The sequence below is a fragment of the Vigna angularis genome, chromosome 9, assembly GCF_016808095.1.
Source record: "Vigna angularis cultivar LongXiaoDou No.4 chromosome 9, ASM1680809v1, whole genome shotgun sequence".
NCBI lineage: Eukaryota > Viridiplantae > Streptophyta > Magnoliopsida > Fabales > Fabaceae > Vigna > Vigna angularis.
Genome location: NC_068978.1, coordinates 22,027,492 through 22,049,687, shown reverse-complemented (window position 1 = coordinate 22,049,687; position 22,196 = coordinate 22,027,492). Strand labels below are relative to the sequence as shown.

Sequence of the window (22,196 nt, the reverse complement as noted above, 5' to 3'; positions counted from 1 at the left end):
TATTAATTATTGAATTCGTAAAAAAAAAATTATCATGAACACGTACCTTCAGTTATAATATTAATTACAATATAGTGAAAAACTAAAATGAAATAAAGGACTTGAATTTAGAGATGAAACAAATTATAATTTTAAGATATTTTTATATTTTGTTAAATACAAACCATAGACTAAAGTGATAACATGTGACAGTTTCCTATTAAAAAGCTACTAAATTCGTAGTGTCCTTATAGTAAGCATTAAAAATAACAAAGTGAAGGTGTACACAATTTCTATCATTGATCATGAGAGTTGAATTTAGGAGGTGCAGACATATTAAAAACAGAGTAAAGCAATGCCTGGGATTGGGTAATCAATTTTTCTCCCATGTCTTGAAGAATCTCTCCGTAATGTAACAACATTGCTCCATTTTGAGCCAAATGCTTAGCCCTTTCTACTTCATCCTCATTGTTTGAACTTCGATTCACCCTCTTAATCTTCAGAACATACTCTCCATCACCCACTATCTCAAGGCTAACATTCACTGCAATATCATCATTTACCAATTCTTCTTCCTTTCTCAATTTACACACTTTATTAAATGATTTATCTTCTTCCTCCATCTTCTTACCTATACAAAACAAACACAAAGTAATTAACTATTAAATTAGATAAAAATTAAAAAGTTAAAATAAAGAATGTTGGGTCTATCAAGAAAAAGATTCACTAAGATACAAACACCAATGAGATCTGAGTCCAACCATATAAGAGATTCACAGACAATAGGTTAATAGGTTTTTCACATTTATACAGTGTTCTACTTTTTCATTTTTATTCAATATGAGACTTAGACTTACACTTTGATTCCCAACACAAAAAACATTTACAAATTTATTATTTTAAAATTTTAGATTTAATATAATACCAATCCTTTATTTAAATTGTACTCGGATGTCATGTTTAATTTCTATAAATATATATATTTATTACGAAATTAAGTTGATGGATTATTCCACTCTTTCACTCACGAATCACAACTCTCAACTTTTTTAACCATAAGGACCACCCAATACCATCTAGTTTGGAGGGTTCCTATGAATGTCCTTCTTTTTTTGTGCAACCCAACAAAACCTATAAATGCCAAATTACTTCTCATTAAAATTATAATGAAAAATCATTCATTTCATTTTCTATTCAAAATTTTCTAAATTAAATGTTTCGAAAAATATTTTCAAATTCAAAAGATACCTTTTAAAATACTTAATCCAAAAAACATACAAAATACACTCCGCATTAGATGTTTTAAAAAATATTTTTAAACCTAGAAAATATCTTTTGAAACATTCTAAAATAAATGTTTTGAAAAATATTTTCAAAAATTGTCTCGTAATACTCTAAACAAAATATTTTTATATTCATAATTGAGTTATCTAAAAATACCTTCAGTAATAGCTAAATTAGAATATAAAAATATTTTTTGAAAATGAGTATTTCAAAAATATTTTTCAGAACACCTAATTTAGAATATTTTTTTCTTAAATGTTCTAAAAGAAATTTTTGAACTCAAAAATATCTTCTAAAAACGTATAAAAATATTTTTTGAATTAAATATTTCATAAAAAAAATTTGGATTCTTATTTTCTTTTTCCATATGCAACTTAGAAGTCCTACTCTTCTTCTTCCAAGGAGTGTACTTGCACACACTCATCTCCAGGAAGACCAATTGCAGAGGCCTTTGACAGATGGGGAGGGAGGTGCGAGAACGAAATGTGAATAAAAAATTAGGGTTAAGTTTTCTACTGTTGAGTGAAGGGTAAAATGGACATTTTCTAATTATGAAAGTGCAGAAAGAGAAATTGGGGTGAATAAAGAAGCTCCCCTACTTTGGGTGGGTTGCTGACAAGCAGGCTAAAACACTTGTATTGCCAAAAAAAACAATCCTTGATCTAGATATAAATACTTCAAGTGACTTTAAACTAAAATATTTAAGTCCTTGAAGTTGTGAACTATTTTCTCATATTTAGTTGTATGAGTGGTATATTAAGCAATTAAATCTTTTAAAATGATAAAAAACTGAATATGTGATCATCTATAAAATGAAGTATTAGAAGTGATAGATGTTTTAAAATAATGAGATTGAGTATTTTAATATTCAAATAATTCAATAATATAAATAGAATTTCATAAATACGTTTCATTTCTTGAAACACGTACCATCTATTTAAAGTTTCTTTTCTAGATTTCATCTTCCTTCTCTCTAAACTTTCTAACACTTGAGTCACTTCTTTGACGATTAGGAAGTGTCTAAGAAATCACGACAGTGATACCTATTAATTCATCTTATCAGTTTTCTAAAATGAGTAACTTAGTTTTTACTCTTTTTCTAATATAGGTTCTTTCTCGCATGTGAACCAAATTTCTAGCGCTCTTTGTTGTTCTTCTAGGATCATTGGTCCCAATGGTTGATTTGGATCAAATTCTGTGGTTTTTAGGCAATTTTAGAATTCATTGTGCTTGAAGCAACTGTGGTGCGTTCTTAGAACTTGGTAGTTCTCTTTAAGATAAGGGAAACTAGTGACTTTGTGTTGATTTTATTTTTATATGATGGGTATGATTTAAGATTGGTCGTACATTTTGTTGGCTTGGTTGGAAATAGGCATATATATTTTAGTAGAAATTGTGATTTTGCATATTTGTAATTAGCTTTTGGATTTTTGATACTTTGATGGATGTTGGACTATAATGATTATGTTTGAATTGAGTTGGTTATGAAATTTTATGGTTTCAAATGTTGGTGATGTTCATTTGAATGAAATGTTGAGAAGGAAGTATTAAGATGATTTACAAGTCGATTTTGATTTAAAATGGTGGTGAGGGGAGGGGGGCGTTTTAACAAGTGAATTTGAGAAATATTGGTCTGGAAAAATGATGAGTTAGGTTTTATTGTATGGTTAATTGGAACTTATTTGAATTGTGAATTGATAGGTTTTGTTTTAGAATGGAGTAGTAGACAATTGGTTATGTTTCAAACGGTTTTTAAGTGTATTTTAGAGGTTTAGAGTAGTGACTTTTAGAAATAGTAGCTTAAATATGAGCTAAAACTTGTTTATTGGAGGAGTTGATGTTTGTGGTTGAGTCATTTTGGACTTGTTTAGAACCCTAAGTAGTTTAAATATGAGCTAAAACTTGTAGAATTCAATTTTGGTCTTTAAGATGAGGTTTTAGTTGTTTTAAGTTAAAATCTTGTAAAACAGTTAAGAACTAGTTTAAGTTGGATTATACACATTTTTTTAGGTCCATAGTAGTTTAGAATCAAATCTAGAAGTGTTAGAAGTTGGTAAAAGTGTTTAGGATAGGTCATGGGAGGTTAAGGGCGCAAATTATGTAGTTTTGATGCTGCATAATTCTGCAGTCTTGCTGAGCGAGTGTATCCAATGAGCGAGTAGAACTATATCTAGTTGAGCGAGTGTAATCGCTGAGCAAGGAGAACTCAATATTTCTGTATTCGCAAAGCGAGCCATGGGGCTAAGCGAGTGGGTTGCCAAACACTTTTAGTTAAGCGAGCATATTTAGTGACTGAGCAAAAATATCAGAATTTTCAACTAAGTTTTTATATACTTCTTAAGATGTGTTCAATATATGTGATTGTTTGAATGATTGGTTTATAATACTTATTATGAAGTATGAATTGGTTTATAATATGCATTAGAAACAATATCATGTATATGATTATGTATGATATATGATGATGATGAATTTTGTGTTCTTTTCTCTAAGATGATTTGTTAAGCATGTAAAAAGGGGTTCCATGGGAAAGACCCTTATAGATGGTTTGTGTATATATTGGTGTAGGAGCTTTGAAATGGGGGAATGTTTTCTGACTCCAATAGTTATTCAAGCTCAAGTAGAGTGGGATGGTTATGTGATGAGGAGTGGCAAATGGTCCTTAGCATCGGGTCAGATTGACCATAGGTGTTTGACGGACTAACCTTGTGTAGAGAGTTGGAGGTATGTTGTTTCACCACACATATGCAGGTTCTCTCAGTATTCAAGATTAATATATGTATCCGAAAGGTCAGGTCTATTGTTAGAAGTGTGTATTAAGTTGTGCTTGTTATTATTGACTTGATATTAGAAATACATGTTTGTGATTTATATTCAAGTGTGAATAACTCTTTTAAAATTAGCTTACTTGTTTGCTTGTGTTTTGTTTGATTTTTTTCTTTGGTAATAATCACCTGATTAGTGAAGTCTTAGTTAGTTTGTGATTTATATTCAAGAAGTGTGAATAACTCTTTTAAAATTAGCTTACTTGTTTGCTTGTGTTTTGTTTTGATTTTTTCTTTGATAATAATCACCTGATTAGTGAAGTCTCAGTTGAACAGGTATTAGGAGTAGAGGATGTTGAGACATAGATACTTAGTTTTAGTAGCTTTTGCTTCTATATTTTTTATGAACCTTAAGTTGAAAGTTTATATGTTATTAGAAATAAAAACCCTAGTATATAAAAATTTGATTATAGTTATAGTTTTAGATGATGATAAATCATTTATTTATATGCTTTTAGTCTACTAACAATTCTTGATTATGAAATTTGTGATATTTTCTTTTATAGTATAAATGTTATATATTGAAATGTTACATAATAAATAAATAAATAAAACAATCTCATTTTTTAAATACTTCCAAAATTATTGTAGATTTGCTTTTATATTATTTTAAAACTTAATTAGTTTTTTTTTATTTTAAATTATTGCAGTTTCTATTTTTTTTATTTTTTTAATTACATGCCAGTGTTAGCATATATCAGTATTATGACTTAAAACAAAACAAAATAATTAAAAAAAAATAAAAAAAAAATTAAGAATTAACATGTGTTAGCGGTTCAAAAATTAAAAATTAATTAAAAAAAACCTGCTTAATTAAAACTTTTTGCCTAAAATTGGACCAAAAGACTAACTAATTTTTATTTTTAGTATTTTGATTCATGACTGTCCCATCTCTTAAAAGGTCATCCACGTAACTTTTCATAGAATAAGTCATTCCTAACTCAATTCAACGCAGGGAAACTTGTTCATAAGTTAGTAATCATCATAATAAAAGTCACTTTTAAATTAACTTGGTCTGAGTAACCAAAACTCTTAATGCAACTGACTATTAACCTACCTATTCAAAACTTAATCAGATATTTCTAGATCAGTATTTAATGTGATTAATACAACAAATTAAAAATTCATATAAACAATATAAAAACTGGTCTAAAAAATAATTTATGATAGCTTATTTCTATAGATATGGTATAATATCCTAACATTTTTGTTAGTATAATAGATTGACTACATAGAAAATAAAAGTTTATTTATTTCTAAATTAGTTTAAAACGATGAAAACATTATTTTGTTAGATTTATGGGAGGAAATTCACTGTGAAAAGCCATAACACATTAATAAGATCTGATTCTAAAATTGACAATATTTTCTATTAAAAATTTTAAAATAATGGTCGTTATTTTATATAATACTTTAATTTTCTTAAGGTAAAACTTAAATTTTCAATATTTTAGTTTTTTTTCTGTTTTAGAAAAGAAACATTAATTTTATAAAGTTAAAAAAAATTAATAAATAGAGATTTACCGTCTTGCTTAATGTGTGTTTTGCTGTCAAGTTGAATGGAATTGCTATGTTGATGCGGTTCCTGATTTTGCCCTGTTTGAGTTGAATCAGTGCCAAAGAGTGCTTTGCTGAATAAGTCATCCAAATATTTTTTGATCGCTTCTGGTCCCTCGTCTTCTATGTGTTTCGGAATTATCAGCCTAGGTTCTGCATCCACTGAAATTTACTATATACATATATATAACTTTTATACCAGAAAAAGAATTCAATATATGATTTTATTATAGTCACATAACTTTTACTATAATCTAATTATATTTAAAAGGACTAAATAACATATATATAAAATTTAATATTATCTTTCAGTGGTAGATTTTTATATATAAACACTGTATATGTATCCCGAAACGGCTAATTATTTTATTATTTTGAAATCAAACTCAAACGGAATGATATTTCCAATTTTTTTCATATAGTAATTTTTACTTCCAATTTGTTTCAATTATTTGATGGAACTAATAAAAAGAATCTAACTATTTTAATAAAATTATTTAATCAGTGACCCTTTTATTATTGTTGTTAATTTGTTTAAGAAATTAAACTAATTAAAAAAATAAATTTTAAAAAATTATATTATCATTCAACTATATAAAACCAATTATTTAATTAAGTAGAATAAATATTGACATATTTTGTTTTTAATATATTAAAATTTTAAATTTTAATATAAAGCTTTAATTTATATTTTGTTAATAATCAAATAAAATAAAAATTAATATTAATATATAATTAATTTTTAAAAAATTATAATTTAAAATTTACAAAATAATTATTTTAAGAATTAATTTTACATTAACATTAATTTTTTTCTAATAAAAACACCTAATAATTATTAAAATTTTATTTGATTAAGAAAATTTAAAATTTTATAATAAAATTATAATATTTTTATTACATGAAAATTAAAATATATCATTAAATAATAATATTGTAAATTTTAAAAATAATATTTTAAAATTTATAATAATTATTTTAAATTAAAATCATGATGATATTACTTTACACTGTAATAAAATCTATACCTAGCAGTACTTTTATTGCTAAAAGATAATCAACATTGAACCCATAAAAAAATAGCAATAAAACTTCTTAGACAAATAAGAACCCAAAAAATTCCAGAATTACTTGTTCACGTACCCTGGTCCTTAATCTGTGTATTGCTCTCTGCTTCGATGGCATAGCTATGTGGATATGCTTCCTTATTCTGCACCGTTTCAGTAGAATCGCTTCCGAAGAGTGCGTTTTTTAATACGCTATCCAAATACTCTTTTACCGATTCTCCTCCCTGTTCCTCTACATGGCTTGGAACCGTGAATCCGTCGGAACCTTTCGGTTTGAAGTTCTCGATTTCGTTCAACGACGATGTGGCACACGCAAAAGTGATGAACAGGAGCGTGAAGGAGATGAAGATCGGAGACGGTGAAATCGTTGACCGTGTCATGTTGATGAAGAAGTGCTGCAATTGATGAAGGAGTCTGCGTTTGGCAAAGGAATGCGTGGTTTTTATTAGTGGTTGAAAAATGGAGGAGGCGCAGCGGAAAAGGTAAAGTCTATTTACAATATTGTAAGCAGCAACTACCAAGAAAATGGTTTTAAATTGCACTGTTCAACTGCTCCAATTAAATGTTTATTTTAATCTTCATTCACATTCTAAGACGAAGGAAATAGGAAACCTAAAATCATATTTTCTTCTAGATTATATTTTATATACGAAAACATTTATTTAACAACGTATATTTGCCAACTATTAGACAACGCCACATGGCGGTTTTGGATTGGCTGAATTTAAAAAAAAATAGAGATACAATTGATCAGGCGAGAGTATTATCGGAAGGGAAATTTACGAAATTTTGTTTCGTGCTTTTCCGATTCTTCTTTCATTCGCAGTTATTCTCTGTCATCTCTCGCGTTCTCTCATTTCTCTCGTTCTCTCATCCTCTCATCTCTCTAGTTCTCTCATCTCTCTCGTGTTCAAACCTTACTGCTTCACTTTCTAGTGGAGGATTTGTATTGTGCCTTCTCGGTGTTTTGGACCTCCGTGTTGTGCAACATTGAAGTCGTCTTCAATGTCCCTGTCGAGCATTGGTATTGTGCCTTCTCGCTATCGTGGTGTTTTTTAGTAAGTAGAACTGCGTGAACCCTAACCATGTTTTCCAACATAGTCGTTTTCGTGTTTCGCTAACCCTAACCATCTTGTCATTGTGGATTGTTGTTTTGTTTAGCTTATAACTACAGGTCCAATGGCAGCCCAAAAAGGAAATGTAAGATGAAATGTAATTTTTTTTATAGATGATGTGTTATCCTCTGAATTTTAGTAAATAATCATGTTTTGTTAATTTTGTGTAGTGGCGCCTTCGTACCTCGATGGATTCATCCACCATTGTTGAAATGAATCGCTTACTAGGAAAGGGTCATGTAGAGCACATTAGGATGACTCCATTTAGGTGGTGTTTGCATATTCTGAGTCCTTTGGAGGTCAATTTGAAATTATTGAAGATAATGGTCTATCGCTGGGTTGGGCACGATGTTAGTTTTAGAGTTAGTCAACAATTTGTCCCATTTACTATTTTTGATGTGTTCATGAGCACAGGTTTAGAAAAAGGTGGTTTAGACATCCTTTTTATGAATCAATAGTTGGATTGGTTTGTCAAATGTTTAATCCAAAAACCACTACTTTGAAGGAGCTGATTGACATGTTTAATGTGATTGTCCAGGATCAAAACATTGAGGTTGATGTAGTATGTAGGTTATATATATTAGTGTGTTTAGTTGCATTTTATTTTCCTAGGAAGTTTGTCTATGTTTCTAACATGCCTTGTCTAGTGTTAGATGACTTAGACAGTTTGTGTCCATACGATTGGGGCACCGGTGTACATAAAGAAAATAATGTCGAGACTTATCGCCCAGTCACTGAGTCTTAGTGGCAATGTGGTCGTGTTGCAGGTAACATGATTTATAATTGTTTAAGTCAATGGAATGAACAACATTGTAAAATATGAGTCATTATTTATTTTGATATTGTAGGCTTGGGCGGTTGAAAGACTTTCTTTGCATGGTCATGCCTCTCACGGGAGGTTCCCGTGCATATTGCGATGGTTCCCGTATAACTCAAGGACCAAAAAAATTGAACATATCTTTCAGACCGGAGATGTAAGTCTTTCAACCTTTGTTATATGTTTTTTTAATTATTGATGGTCGTATTTCCCTAATTTTGTTGTTTGTGTTTGGTATAGTTAAATCTCGAGTGGTATGTAAGTAAGCAAGATCTTCAATTGCCCAAAATCTGTGCTGCTTTCCACATGGATGACGGAGGGATGGGTGAAGGATCGTTGACTGAACGATGCATGGTTGAGGAAGCAGATGATGAAAGCTCCGATGATGGCACTTGGGAAGTAGATGCTGAGGAGAGAATGAGGAAAAATAATCAAAATATCATAACATTGAATGCCAAGATTGGAGTTCTTACGAGGGAGTTAATTGAAATTTGTCAAACTCCAATATTTAATGAAGAAGTTGCATGTGGTAATGATGAAGAAGTTGGTGGTGGAGGTCATGAAGCACCTGCAGGCGGAGGTGATGAAGAAGGTGATGGTGGATTTGATGAAGAAGCTGTTGGTGGAGCTGCTGAAGACCATGCAGGTGCATTTAATGAACAATTAGGGGATGACGAACCTGCGTATGAAGATGAGAAAGTTTCAGCATCTCATCATCCAAGTGTTTGTATTGAAATTGATGATGATGGTGATGATGATGAAGGGGAGGTGGTACCATTGGCGATCCCCCCTTTGCGTAGTTTTGTTGGTGATCTAACCACCACTGTCGATGTTGACCAATTGTACTATGCAGTCAGCGTAAGAGATAGCGTACACAAGTAATTGATGAGAATTGTATTTGTCATTGGTGAAAGGTGATTGTTTCTGATTGAATAATATTTATTTTTTAGGGTTGTATGTGAAATAATTGGGTAGAGCTTGAGCACAACTTCATGTTACACTTTAGCGCCAACCAAATACGTTGATAATATGGTAACTATTATGAGACATTGCTTTATGTTTAATGTTGGTGGTTATGTTAATAATTTCTACAATTTTCATTGCGTAGGTGGTGTTATGTGCTAGTACAATTTTTATGTACTTTGAGAAAAGGTTGTCCGGTGTTGTTAAGAGGATTCATTTCAGTCCATTATACGCAGTAAATAAAATTTGTTATGATATCATATATTTGAACGTACAAATTATGTGGAAGGCATTGTGGATTGATGAATTTGAAATTGTCCACAACACCATATTCTTATTGATTATAGGAGACGTCCACAAAGTCGTCATGTGTTTACTCTTAATAATTACAACACCTATTTGCATTCTGATCATTTTGGACTTGGAGACATTGTCACAGCTGACTTTGTGAGTTATGTTTAATTAGTAATGACAATGTTTGCCCAATTTTATATTTTCATGTATTGACATTTGATTTTCTTTGTTTGTAGTTGTTTTTGCCATTTGTCCATGATGATTGTAAGATCCTTGAAAATATTTGTAAGTCAGATACTAGATTAAAAAAAACTTTTTTGGAAGGGATAAGTATTCCACGTAGCTTTGAGTCATAAGAGATCAAAATTCATCAAATTGTAAATAAAAAATTATTTTTGTAATAGTAAAATGAATTAAAAAATGAATAGTTAAAATGAATAGTAAAAATGAATAGTAAATTTTTTTGCTATAAATAGCCAAAGGGGGGAGGCTGAAAATTTACACCAAAAAACTTAGAAAAATTTTGATAAAAGAGAGTTGAAAGAATTTCTAGTTGCAAAGGGGATATTCTGAAAGTTTTCAGAGAACGAAGAGATTAAGTCTGTAATAGAGATAATGTTGCAGATGCGGTTTGAAAAAGCTTAGAGATGATGAGAGAGATGCGGGGAAAAACTTCAGGGATTTTTGTAAAAAGAATAAATTGTATTGGAAAAATATATTGTGTAAGACTTATAAGTTAAATTTCAAATTTATGTTAAGTGGTGAAGACTATATTGTTTAAAGTTTGTAAGTTTGGTATTGTACGTTGGAGGAATTGAAATAAAGTTTGATTGTTTATATCAGACTAATTTAGTCTCTACTACCAGTAATACCCTTTAAATTATTTGGGTGTTACATTGTGGTATCAGAGCAATGGTTTCGAAAATATTTTGGGACTGTGGGGAGTGAAATTATTATTCTTAGTAAAACTATTAATGGTTTATGATGAAAATGACTATTTGAGGAAATTGATATCATATGCTAAATTGGATTGTTATCTTTTTGAAGAAATCATTTAAAACTCGACAAAGATGCAGCAACAACAAGTTGACCAAGTACCTCAAAATCATTCTAGCTTGAATGACTTCTTAAGGCATGATCCAACTAAATTTAGTGGGGAGGCTACTCCTGATGAGGCTGACTCTTGGCTAAGGCAGAATGAGAAGATTTTTCGGTTGATGACAGTTCGTGGTGAGGCTGTGAATCGGGAGAACTTTAAGATAAGGTTCTTGGAAAAATATTTTCCAAACAGTGCAAAATTTGCAAGGGAGGCGGAGTTTCTGACCTTACAACAAAGGAGGTTATCAGTACAAGAGTACGTGGTAAAATTTAGTTATCTCTCAAGATTTTATACTCAGAATATCACAGAAGAATGAAGATGTCGAAAATTCGAGGGAGGACTAAGGCATGAACTGAAGAAGGTACTTATGTCATTGGAAATACAAGAGTTTCCAGCATTGGTAGAGAAAGCCAGAATGATAGAATTGTTGGAGTTTGATCCAAATAGAGTTTCCAGACTTCCAAAGGGAGAATCTTCAATGAAATTCAACAAAAAGCCTTATGAAAAACCACAATTATCCTATCGAGGAACAGTGAAGTGTTTTGAGTGTAATTTAGGCATAGTTGTTTTTAGTGTCACTGTGTAATTTAGGCTGATAATACAAATATGCTTTGTTCAAATTATTTTGGTTGACTAGTTTGTTTCATTATCAAGTAAGTTTTTACCATGGCTTTGAATTATAACCCATTGATTAAATGATATACATGGCATTGGGTAGTACTGCAATCAGTTACAATGTTTGAACCTTGATTGGTGTGATAATGTTGGTGATTTTGAAGTGACTACTTTAGCATATGGGTTTTGTGATCTTAGGATACTTGACTTGTGTGGTTGTGTTCGTATAACAAGTATTTTATTGAAGGTTTTAATGATTGAAATGCATAATTTTGTATCCAAAAACTGATGATATATTTGTTTACATTTTAAAAAGTTTGTTCCATTAACGGGTGTTGTTGTTTTATTGTTGTTATTGATAAAATTTCGTACCATTTAGTATTTTTGTTGTTTGTATTTGTGTTATTAAGATGTTGTTTAACATTATTTGGTGTAGTGTAATGGAGGAACTCTGTTAACAGCCTGAAGATTCTCATACCAAGAAGAAGATATGGGGGATTATATTAGATTTGCATAACTTTAGCGTTTTTATGTATTTAAATAGAAACAATGTTTTTGTATGCAGTTAGTCTTTAGACACTTTTGCAAGACGAAGTTGATAGGTGCTTTGAACAAAAAGTTGACTTATGAACACAAGGGTTACATTGAGAAGATTTTTTTTGTTGGTTCTTATGCTTGCCAATGTGTATTAAGATAGGTATGAATTTGTTATTTGAGTTGTGTGGTCGATGGGTAGATAACATGGAGGGGGGTTGGAGAGAAAATCCTTGAATTTAATTAATTTGATGTTTGTTTATCCTTAGGGTTGCCTGTTGTTGGTGAAGTGATAAATTTGAATAAAGTTGGGCATCATAGTGTTTGTAGGGACTACTTCCCTGATGGGAAAGTAGATGTTAACATGGTTTATGAATTTTTGTTAGAGGAACATGAAAATTTTCCAATAAAACATTTTTGCAGCTTGTATATATTGGTAGGGATCTTAGAGTTCTTGTTTCCCAATCGAAGTGGTGTAGTTTTTCCAATTATGTTTTACCTTGTTTCTGAGTTGGAGTGTGTGGGTAACTACAAGTGGGGCAGTTTAGTTTTTGAGTACTTTGTTAAAAGTGTGTCTAGTGCTTCAACAACAATGAAGAATGAAACAAGCAGAAGCCATTTTCATCTTGTTGGATGTGCTTACTTGTTGCAGGTACATGTTTTGTAAGTAATTGTTAATGACAATGATTTGTTATGGTTTTTTCAATGTTGATGTGAATGTTGTTTGATTTATATTTTGCATGTTTGGTTTTGTCACCATTTTTGTGACATCAAACTCAACTTACAGTACCAGCGTAACAAAATTCCCAAGGTTGCTGAACTGGATTGATATCAATATTGGAGAGAAGCTCATTAGAAGTGCTTTGGCTAAGGGATTTGTGAGTAGTTGGTGATTTGAGGAATGTGTTGTTGTAATATTTTAGACTATATGGCATTTTATGTAATGAAAGTTGTTAATTTTTTCATGTTGTTGTTGATGTTGGGTGTCCAAAGAAGAGCTTTGTTATGCTATGGTCAAAGATGTTCAAAAATATGGTGTACCATTTAACAAGCAAAATAGACTACATAGGGACCAAATAATTGGTGTTGTAGAGGAACAAACGCGAGTTATTGCGAACATGTAAATTAGTATTAATCATTTAAGAAAATTGATTGAAGAGAAAAATGAACATAAGGGTCTAGAGTTTGGGGAGGCATCATATTGGAGAAGTGAAGATCGTTGTCAAAGTACGTCGGTTGAACATCAGCAACAAAAAATGAAGGTTGTTGTCTTCCTTGCCTCCCATAACCAACCATCGCAGTCAAATCTCTTAACTCCTTATTCATTTCAATCATTCTCCTTTGGTTGTCTTCTATTCTCTTCATCAGAAGTTCTTCCCAATCTCATCTGCACCATGTTGTGGTATTGCCGCTTCATCCAAATTAAGGGTTGCACGAATCATTGGGTTCCCATGGTCCTCCTCGCACATAAATCACTCCCAACATATCTATCAACATCCAAATATAATAAGTAATCAATCAAAAAACAATAAACAAAAGCATGTCAAACTATTGCACTAATTGTACACACACATATGAACTAACTTACATCCTTTTTCGGAAACAACTCTTCTATTTTCTTTGACCTCAACTTAAGCGATGACCAATTTATTATTCTGGGGAACACAATTTCATGTTCAACATCCACTAAACCCAAACGTTCAACAACCCAAAGCTACAAAACACAAATGACCCAAAATGGAGAACAAATAATTATCAATATCTAAACAAAAAAGTCAAATAAAATATATTTCTTACCTACAACACTGCAACATTGCCACTAATCCCTACAGAGTCCTTTATGTCACGCTCCCTTATCATCATTGACCCCTTTGTTAAACTATTAATCAAATATGTATGCACAGCTTTTGCCCAATCATATTGATACAAACTATCAATGTTATCTAATACTCTAAATGGCATGTTACTAACTACCTTTGATTTTCTAGGAAAGTAAAAAGAAAAAACAAAGTAAAATATAAAAAGGTCATACACAATCCACATCCGACTCATTATTTTGTATTAACTATTTTATCCTATTTACAACTTCTTTTGGACTAAATGATTTTGAAGAAAATTGCTCACAATTGACACCATTAACATTATCATCAAAATTCACATCTAATCCCCTAACACCAAGGCATAGACCCATGCAAACATCTGTAACTGTAAAAGGTACCATTTTTTGTTTCAAAATGAAGCATTCATTGCAGCCAACCCACCGGTCACCATTTCCTATAACAAAGGAGTGCATAAGTCAATCGGCTTGTTCATATGAACACACCACTTGAATGGAGTTTGGCCAATACGTGTCTGATCAATTTCTCTTAGTTTAGTATTAATCTGGACTATGGCTTTGGTCTCACACCATGCCTACAATCGAAACTACATATTAATTTCAACAAAAACAACCATTAACCAACATTATTCGAACGAACATTTACATTTTCAATAAATCACATTTACTTACATTGGTACGACTTTCTTCAAAACTGCAATCCGTCACTGTAAAACGAAACATCAAGAATACTTAAGTCAAAATAACTCAACTATAACCACTAACCCAAAAATTTGAAACTTTGGACCAAAGAAGCCACCCAAAAAAAAAGCGACCCAAAATTCACAATTGATGGTTATAAACTAGTGATTCCACTAAGACCAACTAAGCTCTCGTAACGAAATAATGATAAAAGTTTCTCACGATTGATGCAATACAAATAAATCAAAATAACAACCATACAACACAATATTCACTAAATGGTAGAAAAATTAAAAAACAATTTATACGCACCGAACAAAGGGAAAGGAGTCGCGAAACGAAGGGCACAACGGTGGAACGAAAGACGTTTCGGTGGCTTGAGCTCCTTCAAAATGGCGGAATAGCGCCGAAAAGTGCTCCGATGAATACTGAACGACGGCGGCTCAGAAGAACGGTGAACGGTGGCGGCTCAGAAGAACGGTGAACGGTGGCGAGTTCGATGAACGGTGAACGGTGGCGGCTCCGATGAACGGTAAAACGCGGGGGGACTCCGATGAACGTTGGAAAGTCACTCAAACTCTTCACACCATGCTTCTCCTGAGTCCTTCTCTCTAGGGTTTTCTCAATCCCAAATGTAACTTCTGATTTTGAATTCCAAAAGTGAAACCCACCACTTCAAACCCCTCTAGCACATCATTTACACGTCATTTTGCTTTTCTTTTTTAATTGACAAATCAGTCACAACATGACACGTGGCGGTGTCAAAAGTTTGTCATTTTTGGGTATCAAAGTATCATTATCCTATTTTAAAACCTTGATCAAGTCTTAAATAGCTCTACCAAAGCAACTAACATGGTAACAATAATTCTTTCACTTTTAGTTTATAGTAATGAGTAAACTCTTACATTCCACCACACAAGGATAATGAATTACACTTGTACCACTCACATACTACATGTTGGCACGTCGTTAAAATGTTACGTGTAATTTATAAAACATTTACTAATTTAAAATATAAATTTTTTTATATTATCACAAAATGTTAAACTTTTAATAATTTTATTTAATTATTGTATTGAAATTAAAATCATACTAAACTAACATTATAAATTAAAATAAATTATTGTGTCAAATATATTTTGAAAATCTTTTTAAGAATTTTCTATGTGCCTCCTCGCTCTAGACATCATTAACATCATTTGTAATATCATATGCTTTCGTATCATAATACGAGTTATACGATTATCACATAAAAACAAACAAATAAGTGAGCTAACCAAAAAACAATACAAAATAATAAACCATAATCATACTCACCTACGCTACTCAAAACATCAATTCCAACCTAAGAAGTCAACCACATTTGCATTACACGAAAACACATTACCATTAGGTAATACCAAGCACTACCTCATTTGCATTACGAGCAAAACATCATTCCCTTCCCCACTACCTCACACAAGTGAGAAGGTGCAGCACTCGAACCTTTCATTTTCCCCGACTCTTACAGCCTTAAGCAAAAAGCAACATAACAAGGCTTTACAATTATAGAAAGAAAACATAATAATCAAACGTGTCTTCTAGCTTCACACTGAATAGACAATCACCTCACCCCGAAAATAGTTCAACCAACAACAAACAACATAGTCATGGTCAAATAGAACTCGTCAATCAATCACACTGCTCGGTAACAAAACAAACAACATGGCCAACATCACATACCACTCAACAAACATCATGAATAGCTCAGCCAAGGTAAAAAACCTCAAGGTCGACTTCCAAAACACATAGGCCGAGGGAATGAACATCATAGTTTTAACGCAATAGCATGGCTAAAGGAAAAATTAATGCAGTTTTAGTGAAAATAGCGCGATTTCCAGTGAAAAACAATATAGTTCGACGAACACAATATAATTAGTTAATTAACAAACTTGGTTCATGAATAGTTATCATGTACCAAAAAAATAGAAGCTCAACATATACCTGGACACCTCGCCATAAACCAAAACAAGTCAATTTGGAAGAAAAGAACAACATACTCAACAAACTAGAATAATTAACGTGTAATAGGAAGAAAACAATATACCATACAAAATTCTCAGTCTTGTAAGAACATTTTGACGCCCATTATGGGACCAAGAAGACTTTTAATCCTAATGATGATCATAAGGAACATGACGAGTAATGGAGTAGTAGTTGAAGAAATAGATGAGTAGTTAGATCCCATGGTAGTGGTTCAAGAACTTAGGAGAGAATTGGATACTTTAAAACCAAAAAGTGTTAAAGATTTGAACGCCTCCAAGGCCCAAAGATGAAGCCCCGACGATGAAGACAAGAGACCGAACGACCTAAGAAAGTAGTTGTGGGGCCACTCGAGAATATTTACCTTCTGCATCGACACTAGCTAACTTGTCTCAGTCTCGACACTTATTTACTAAAGGGATCATGGAAACTGTGACATCCGGGCACTGACGAGGGCGGGGAGTGACGCCGGTGCAAGAGGCATGGTGTAGGGGGCACAGACAAGGAGCGGCTCCTGGCAGGCTTCGAGTGGAAGGGGTACATGGACGAATCGAACATACACCGGAATGAGAGGGATTTGGAGACTGTATAGGTATGGGACTATACAGTTGAAGGATAGCTTAAAGGAATTGATTTGACTACTCATATCACCAAATGCATTTGCTTTTCGGTAGCCTAACTCATAAGAACTCCATAGTTAAGCGTGCTTAGCTTGGAGTAATTCTGGGATGGGTGTCCTTCTGGGAAGTTTTCCCAGAAAGTGTGCGAGTGAGGACAAAGCCTGGTGGTGATCTGTGGGGGTAGTCGACACGCTTTTATAAAAAAACTAAATTGTTTGATCTTTAATAATAATCTTTGTGTGATTACATAATAAATTGATAAAATAGTGTTTTTGTTATTATTATGATTTATCTTGATTATAAAATTGATCAAACTTAAAATATAATTGTTAAGTAATATTACAATAAAATTTAGTGTTAGAATTTATATTTTAGTCCGTTAAAATATTTGATTCAAAAATAATATACTGTTATTTTTAGAGTCAGGGAAAAAAATTGAAAATCCTAATTATGGATGAAGATGGAAACATTAATAGGAATAAAAATGTTGTATATAATGATATTTTTGGAAACTCTGAATACATACAACATTTTGTAATAGATGTAAAGTATATTAGTTCTTATTTTAAGTTTTATTTCAATTATAAAGTATGACTATTAGAGTTATGTTTTGAGATAATGCAACATAAAGTTTTGAGATATCGAAAATGACCATCATTATCAATAAAAGTCTTCCCATATGAACATAAAGTTTTGAGATAATGCAACATTCTTGTGATCTACTTTAATTTACATCACATAGATATTTGAAACCACTTATTTATATATATATATATATATATATATATATATATATATATATATATATATATACTTTAAAACCACTTACATGAATTACATAATTAAATTAATTTATTTATCAATTCCATGACCATCGTCATCATTCCATTTCATTCTAAGAAATTGGTTGAAGAAACACAATCATTTCAACTTCATTAATTTCTTTTTATCAGCAATATCTCAACTTCATTAATAACACAGTAAATATATATTTCTATTTTCTCTCTTATGCTTATATATTTCGTATATTGAGCCAATTCCGTAACACTCCTATATAGGAAAAGTTGTTTTATATGTTTGTCCATCCTTTTCTTTTTAAATTTTCACCACAACTTCTCTTCATTTCTGAACTACCTTCCAATCCCAACTTCTTCGAAAGAAGATCACATGTTCCAAACAAAATAAAATGTTCTTCACATCTTTTATAGTATAGTATCAAGAAAGTTGCAAGATTTTTTCACTCAAATAGCATACTTCTTAAAATTAAAATTATGCGAATAATATACTCTGTCAAATATTTACAAAAATAACACAATTATTTTTTTCATGTCAGAATTTGATTCTGGATATTTTGTTATTTTTGGGCAATTAATTTTTTAAAATCTCTTCTTGCCTTATTTTTGAATAAAAAAAAAATTAAAATTCTAATTTAGAATCTGACTTGTTTTTCAACTAGTTTTTTCTTCACTATAGTTCAAAAATCAATTTTCCCAAAACTAAATTCTAAATTAAAAAAAAATGGATTATAGGTAATTTTTCAATTCATGTATACATTTAAGTGAAAAAAAAAACATCAAGTTATAACCTTTCCCTTAATAAAAAGTGAAAGAGAATCCCATCAAGAAATCAGTATTATCAGTGAAATATCATTAATCAATTTTATCAATTGTTCAATCCACAATTAATCCAAATAGATGAAACCATGCTATTTCATATATTAAGCTGTTGTGTAATGTAATCAAAACGCAGTATTAGATGCAATAAATTTTGTCAATTGCCTCTTTAACACTTAAAAACCATTGTCACAAACTTTAGTAAGGTAGTGGTTATCCAGAATCAAAGTCAAGAAATGAATAAATTAAAATCTGCAATATATCCTGAAACCAATTTCCTGCCCTTACCTTGCATGGTGATCTCAATTTTATCAGTACTTTTGGCCCTCCATCGTTCTTAATTAACAGTAACAGGAGAATAGCACTTTATGATGAAGCAGAAGAACTCTACTAAGCCTCTCCAATTCAAGTTACCAGTTTCACAAGTAGCAGCTATAAGTGAAATGTTTGATTAATTACAATCCAAAGCCGAAAGACGTTTACAATTTAGCCACGAGGCACAAGACTTTTTCTTAAGAAGACGAGGAGAAGGTGTCAATGATGGTTGTGTGAAGTGGGTCACTCAAGTGGGTAGCCCAGTTGTTGAGTGGGCCCTTGCCAGTGGCAGCAGCTTGGACTGCAAAGCCCAAGAAGCCCACCATGGCAAGACGTGCGTGCTTGATCTCTGCCAATTGAAGAGTGGCTTTCTTCTCTGGGTCTGAGGCCAAACCAAGAGGGTCGAAGTAGCTCCCACCTGGGTACAGTCTCTTTTCTGGGTCAAGCTCTGCATTCCTCTGGAACTCTATGTACCCAATTACCAGAACCTCGATCCAAATCAATGTGGTGATTGAGAATGGAAGTGGTTGCCCAAGGTATGATGATCCTTCTACTAGCTCCACCTTAAAACCAAACCATGAAGAAGTGTCTTTCATTTTTCTCGTTCAGAAACTAAAAATAACACCAAAACCATGCACAAACATTCCAAATTGTTGAATATCATTCTCTCATCTTACTTTTTATCATCATTCTTTGTAAGCAAGTAAACAAAATTATCATAATGAATTTCTATTACTTCTCTCTTGTCACGAAACATTACATTAATTACAGCAAAACCTCTATCAACACTTTAATGTCAATCGATTTTCAAGAACTCGTTTTCTACTGATCGAAATTCATGCTTAATTCTTAATCTAGAAAATTCACACGAATTACAATGAATAACAAATGTTTTAGATCTAAATATGATAAGGTTCTGTGATTTATGCGACCAACATCATAAGAGTAATGTGCGTAATATCATGCTCCGGATAAACTTGTCTGGATATAGTTTTAAGTAAAATACAAGTCATGTAAATTAAAATTAACTTGGGGAAATCCTTTTATATTTATATATAGATTAATTTTAATTTACAAAGAAATTCAATATACTTCTTAAAAATATTATGAAAACACTTGCCATAACTTTTGCTTCTAAAAATAAGAAATAAAAAAAATTAAAATGGGTTTTCTCGTAAATTATTTTACTAATTCTGTATTCATATTTGTATACTTTTATGGTTAATTTTTTATGAATTAATTTTAGCAAGATTATTTAATTTCTCTGTTTCTATTTTTTATTTTCATACTCAAGGTGCTTGTGAAGAATTTTCTAGCAAAGATCCACTAGAAGTGCATAAGGAAATGATTGATACGTGGTGAAGAAGCAACAGCAGAGAATCGTACCTTGCCGGCGTCCTGCCACGTGACACCGGTGAGCCACTCGACGGAGAGGGCTCCGAGCGTGGCGAGCATGGCCCAGCGTCCATGGATGAGCTCGCACTCGCGGAACCTCTGGAGGCCGAAGACCTCGCTGTAGGGCTGGAACGGCGTCGACTTCACGTCCGCTCCTTCTGTCCTGGTTCCGATGATGATCCCGGCCTCGTTCTTGGCCAGGTTCTGGTCCAGCGAGTCCAGTTCAAACTGCAAATACTCCGCGGGCTTCCCGAGCCCGAACGGGTCGAACCCGTAGTCACCGACAAGGCTCCCGTCCAGCCACTCCGGTGCCTTCGCACCGGGGTACCACAACGGCCTGTCCGTGCCTGGACCCTTCGACACCTTCTTGGGCGCGGCCTTCTTCTTCGACCCGAACCCGAATCGTGCCAGGATCCGCCCTGACCCGGAATGCGCGTCCAGGAGGCGCGTCCCCATGAATGAGGACGTTGCCGCTGCCGTAGCCGTTGCGGTGGCCATGAGTTTGTGCTAACGTGCGCGGTGGTGAGAAGTTGTGGTGCTTGGTAGAGTTAGTGGTTGGTGTGAGAGAGAGGGATGGGAGATATATTTGATGAGAGGTGGGAGATTGGATAATCCGCGAGTGGGGATTTTGAAGCGTTGGATCCTGGAGAGTATCCATCTAACGGAGGAGATGAGGGTTGCACTTATCGTAATGTTTATCTGCAGGTGCTGACGTGGACTCTGTTTGTGGACCCGCTAAGGTTCCTGATTGTGATCGCTGTACGTGGAAATTTGTGGTGCTGGTTCGATGCTGGGTGGCTCCGATTGTGGATTTGGACAAAAAATCTAATGCCTTTTTTTCGTTTTTTCCAGGGTTTATTCTCAGTTAATTTATTTGGTGTTTCGAAAATTAAAAGAAAAATGTACCTTTACATTGCTTGATATTTTTTTAACATATGCATTGATCTAACAATTATTTTTAATAATTTTTTCACAACTGTGTTATTATTTTATTTATATGTATATTTGAAATGAATGAATCACAAATTATCACATAAATAATTATAAAAAAATTGTTAAAAAAATATTTTCTGGTATAAGACTATCCTACAAGATAACTGTAGTGTAATATGTAGCTGTAAAATCCGTAAATGTTCCCCTGAAGTCTCAAAGTGATGACTTGTGAGGTGATTTGGCAATGGTGTTGGTGGAGGCGCAAGGGTGAATGATAATGGTTGTCTGCAAACATACTTTGGTTCATCTACTTAACCATTATCTTATCTGTTTTCTCAGTTTTTTTCATCAGACTCATTGATCATGTCAACAATAACAAAATTAGACTTGAGTGTGATTTTAATAATAAATTCAAAAAATAAATGTTTTTATTGTTAAATTTGGAGATAAATCAAACTTTGATAATAGTCAAATAGTTGGATCCGATATGACTTGTACTTCAAATAATAATCTAAAATACTGTTTAATATGTAAAATAAAATTATTATAATAATGGTATTTATTTATTTTTAAGATTTGAGAATAAAAATGTTGATATATAAACGAATTTTAATTTTGTTTTTAAGTTTAG

The 22,196-nt window shown here is 32.3% G+C and overlaps 3 protein-coding genes across 4 annotated transcripts; 1 reads left to right on the top strand and 2 right to left on the bottom strand.

Moving 5' to 3' along the window:
* Positions 1-123: 123 nt before the first annotated feature.
* Positions 124-7,213, bottom strand: LOC108347167 (uncharacterized). 2 transcript variants are annotated; one of them, XM_017586321.2, is made up of 3 exons: positions 6,789-7,213; positions 5,613-5,807; positions 124-610 (listed from the first exon to the last, which is right to left on the bottom strand). In XM_017586321.2, the coding sequence occupies exons 1-3, from the start codon at positions 7,090-7,092 to the stop codon at positions 276-278; spliced, it is 834 nt and encodes a 277-aa protein (XP_017441810.2). In that variant the 5' UTR covers positions 7,093-7,213; the 3' UTR covers positions 124-275. The 2 variants fall into 2 exon arrangements, with proteins under 2 accessions (XP_017441810.2, XP_017441812.2); XM_017586323.2 differs by having other exon boundaries at positions 5,613-5,798.
* Positions 7,201-9,650, top strand: LOC128194134 (uncharacterized). The gene is made up of 4 exons (XM_052868969.1): positions 7,201-7,912; positions 7,998-8,594; positions 8,676-8,801; positions 8,885-9,650. Exons 2-4 carry the CDS (start codon positions 8,538-8,540, stop codon positions 9,524-9,526), a joined length of 825 nt encoding a protein of 274 aa, XP_052724929.1. The 5' UTR covers positions 7,201-7,912; positions 7,998-8,537; the 3' UTR covers positions 9,527-9,650.
* Positions 9,651-19,159: 9,509 nt separating this feature from the next.
* LOC108347630 (chlorophyll a-b binding protein CP29.2, chloroplastic) lies at positions 19,160-21,204 on the bottom strand. The gene is made up of 2 exons (XM_017587009.1): positions 20,624-21,204; positions 19,160-19,800 (listed from the first exon to the last, which is right to left on the bottom strand). Exons 1-2 carry the CDS (start codon positions 21,128-21,130, stop codon positions 19,435-19,437), a joined length of 873 nt encoding a protein of 290 aa, XP_017442498.1. The 5' UTR covers positions 21,131-21,204; the 3' UTR covers positions 19,160-19,434.
* Between the last annotated feature and the right edge of the window lie 992 nt (positions 21,205-22,196).

Excerpts from the sequence above, each read along its gene's own strand:
- LOC108347630 (XM_017587009.1), bottom strand. The coding sequence starts at position 21,130 with ATGGCCACCGCAACGGCTACGGCAGCGGCAACGTCCTCATTCATGGGG. Across the intron at positions 19,801-20,623 it reads CGTGGCAGGACGCCGGCAAG|GTGGAGCTAGTAGAAGGATC; the intron begins GTACGATTCTCT and ends TTTGGTTTTAAG.
- LOC128194134 (XM_052868969.1), top strand. The coding sequence starts at position 8,538 with ATGTCGAGACTTATCGCCCAGTCACTGAGTCTTAGTGGCAATGTGGTC. Across the intron at positions 8,595-8,675 it reads GCAATGTGGTCGTGTTGCAG|GCTTGGGCGGTTGAAAGACT; the intron begins GTAACATGATTT and ends TTGATATTGTAG. Across the intron at positions 8,802-8,884 it reads ATATCTTTCAGACCGGAGAT|TTAAATCTCGAGTGGTATGT; the intron begins GTAAGTCTTTCA and ends TGTTTGGTATAG.
- LOC108347167 (XM_017586321.2), bottom strand. The coding sequence starts at position 7,092 with ATGACACGGTCAACGATTTCACCGTCTCCGATCTTCATCTCCTTCACG. Across the intron at positions 5,808-6,788 it reads TACACAGATTAAGGACCAGG|TGGATGCAGAACCTAGGCTG; the intron begins GTACGTGAACAA and ends AGTAAATTTCAG. Across the intron at positions 611-5,612 it reads AACACACATTAAGCAAGACG|GTAAGAAGATGGAGGAAGAA; the intron begins GTAAATCTCTAT and ends TGTTTTGTATAG.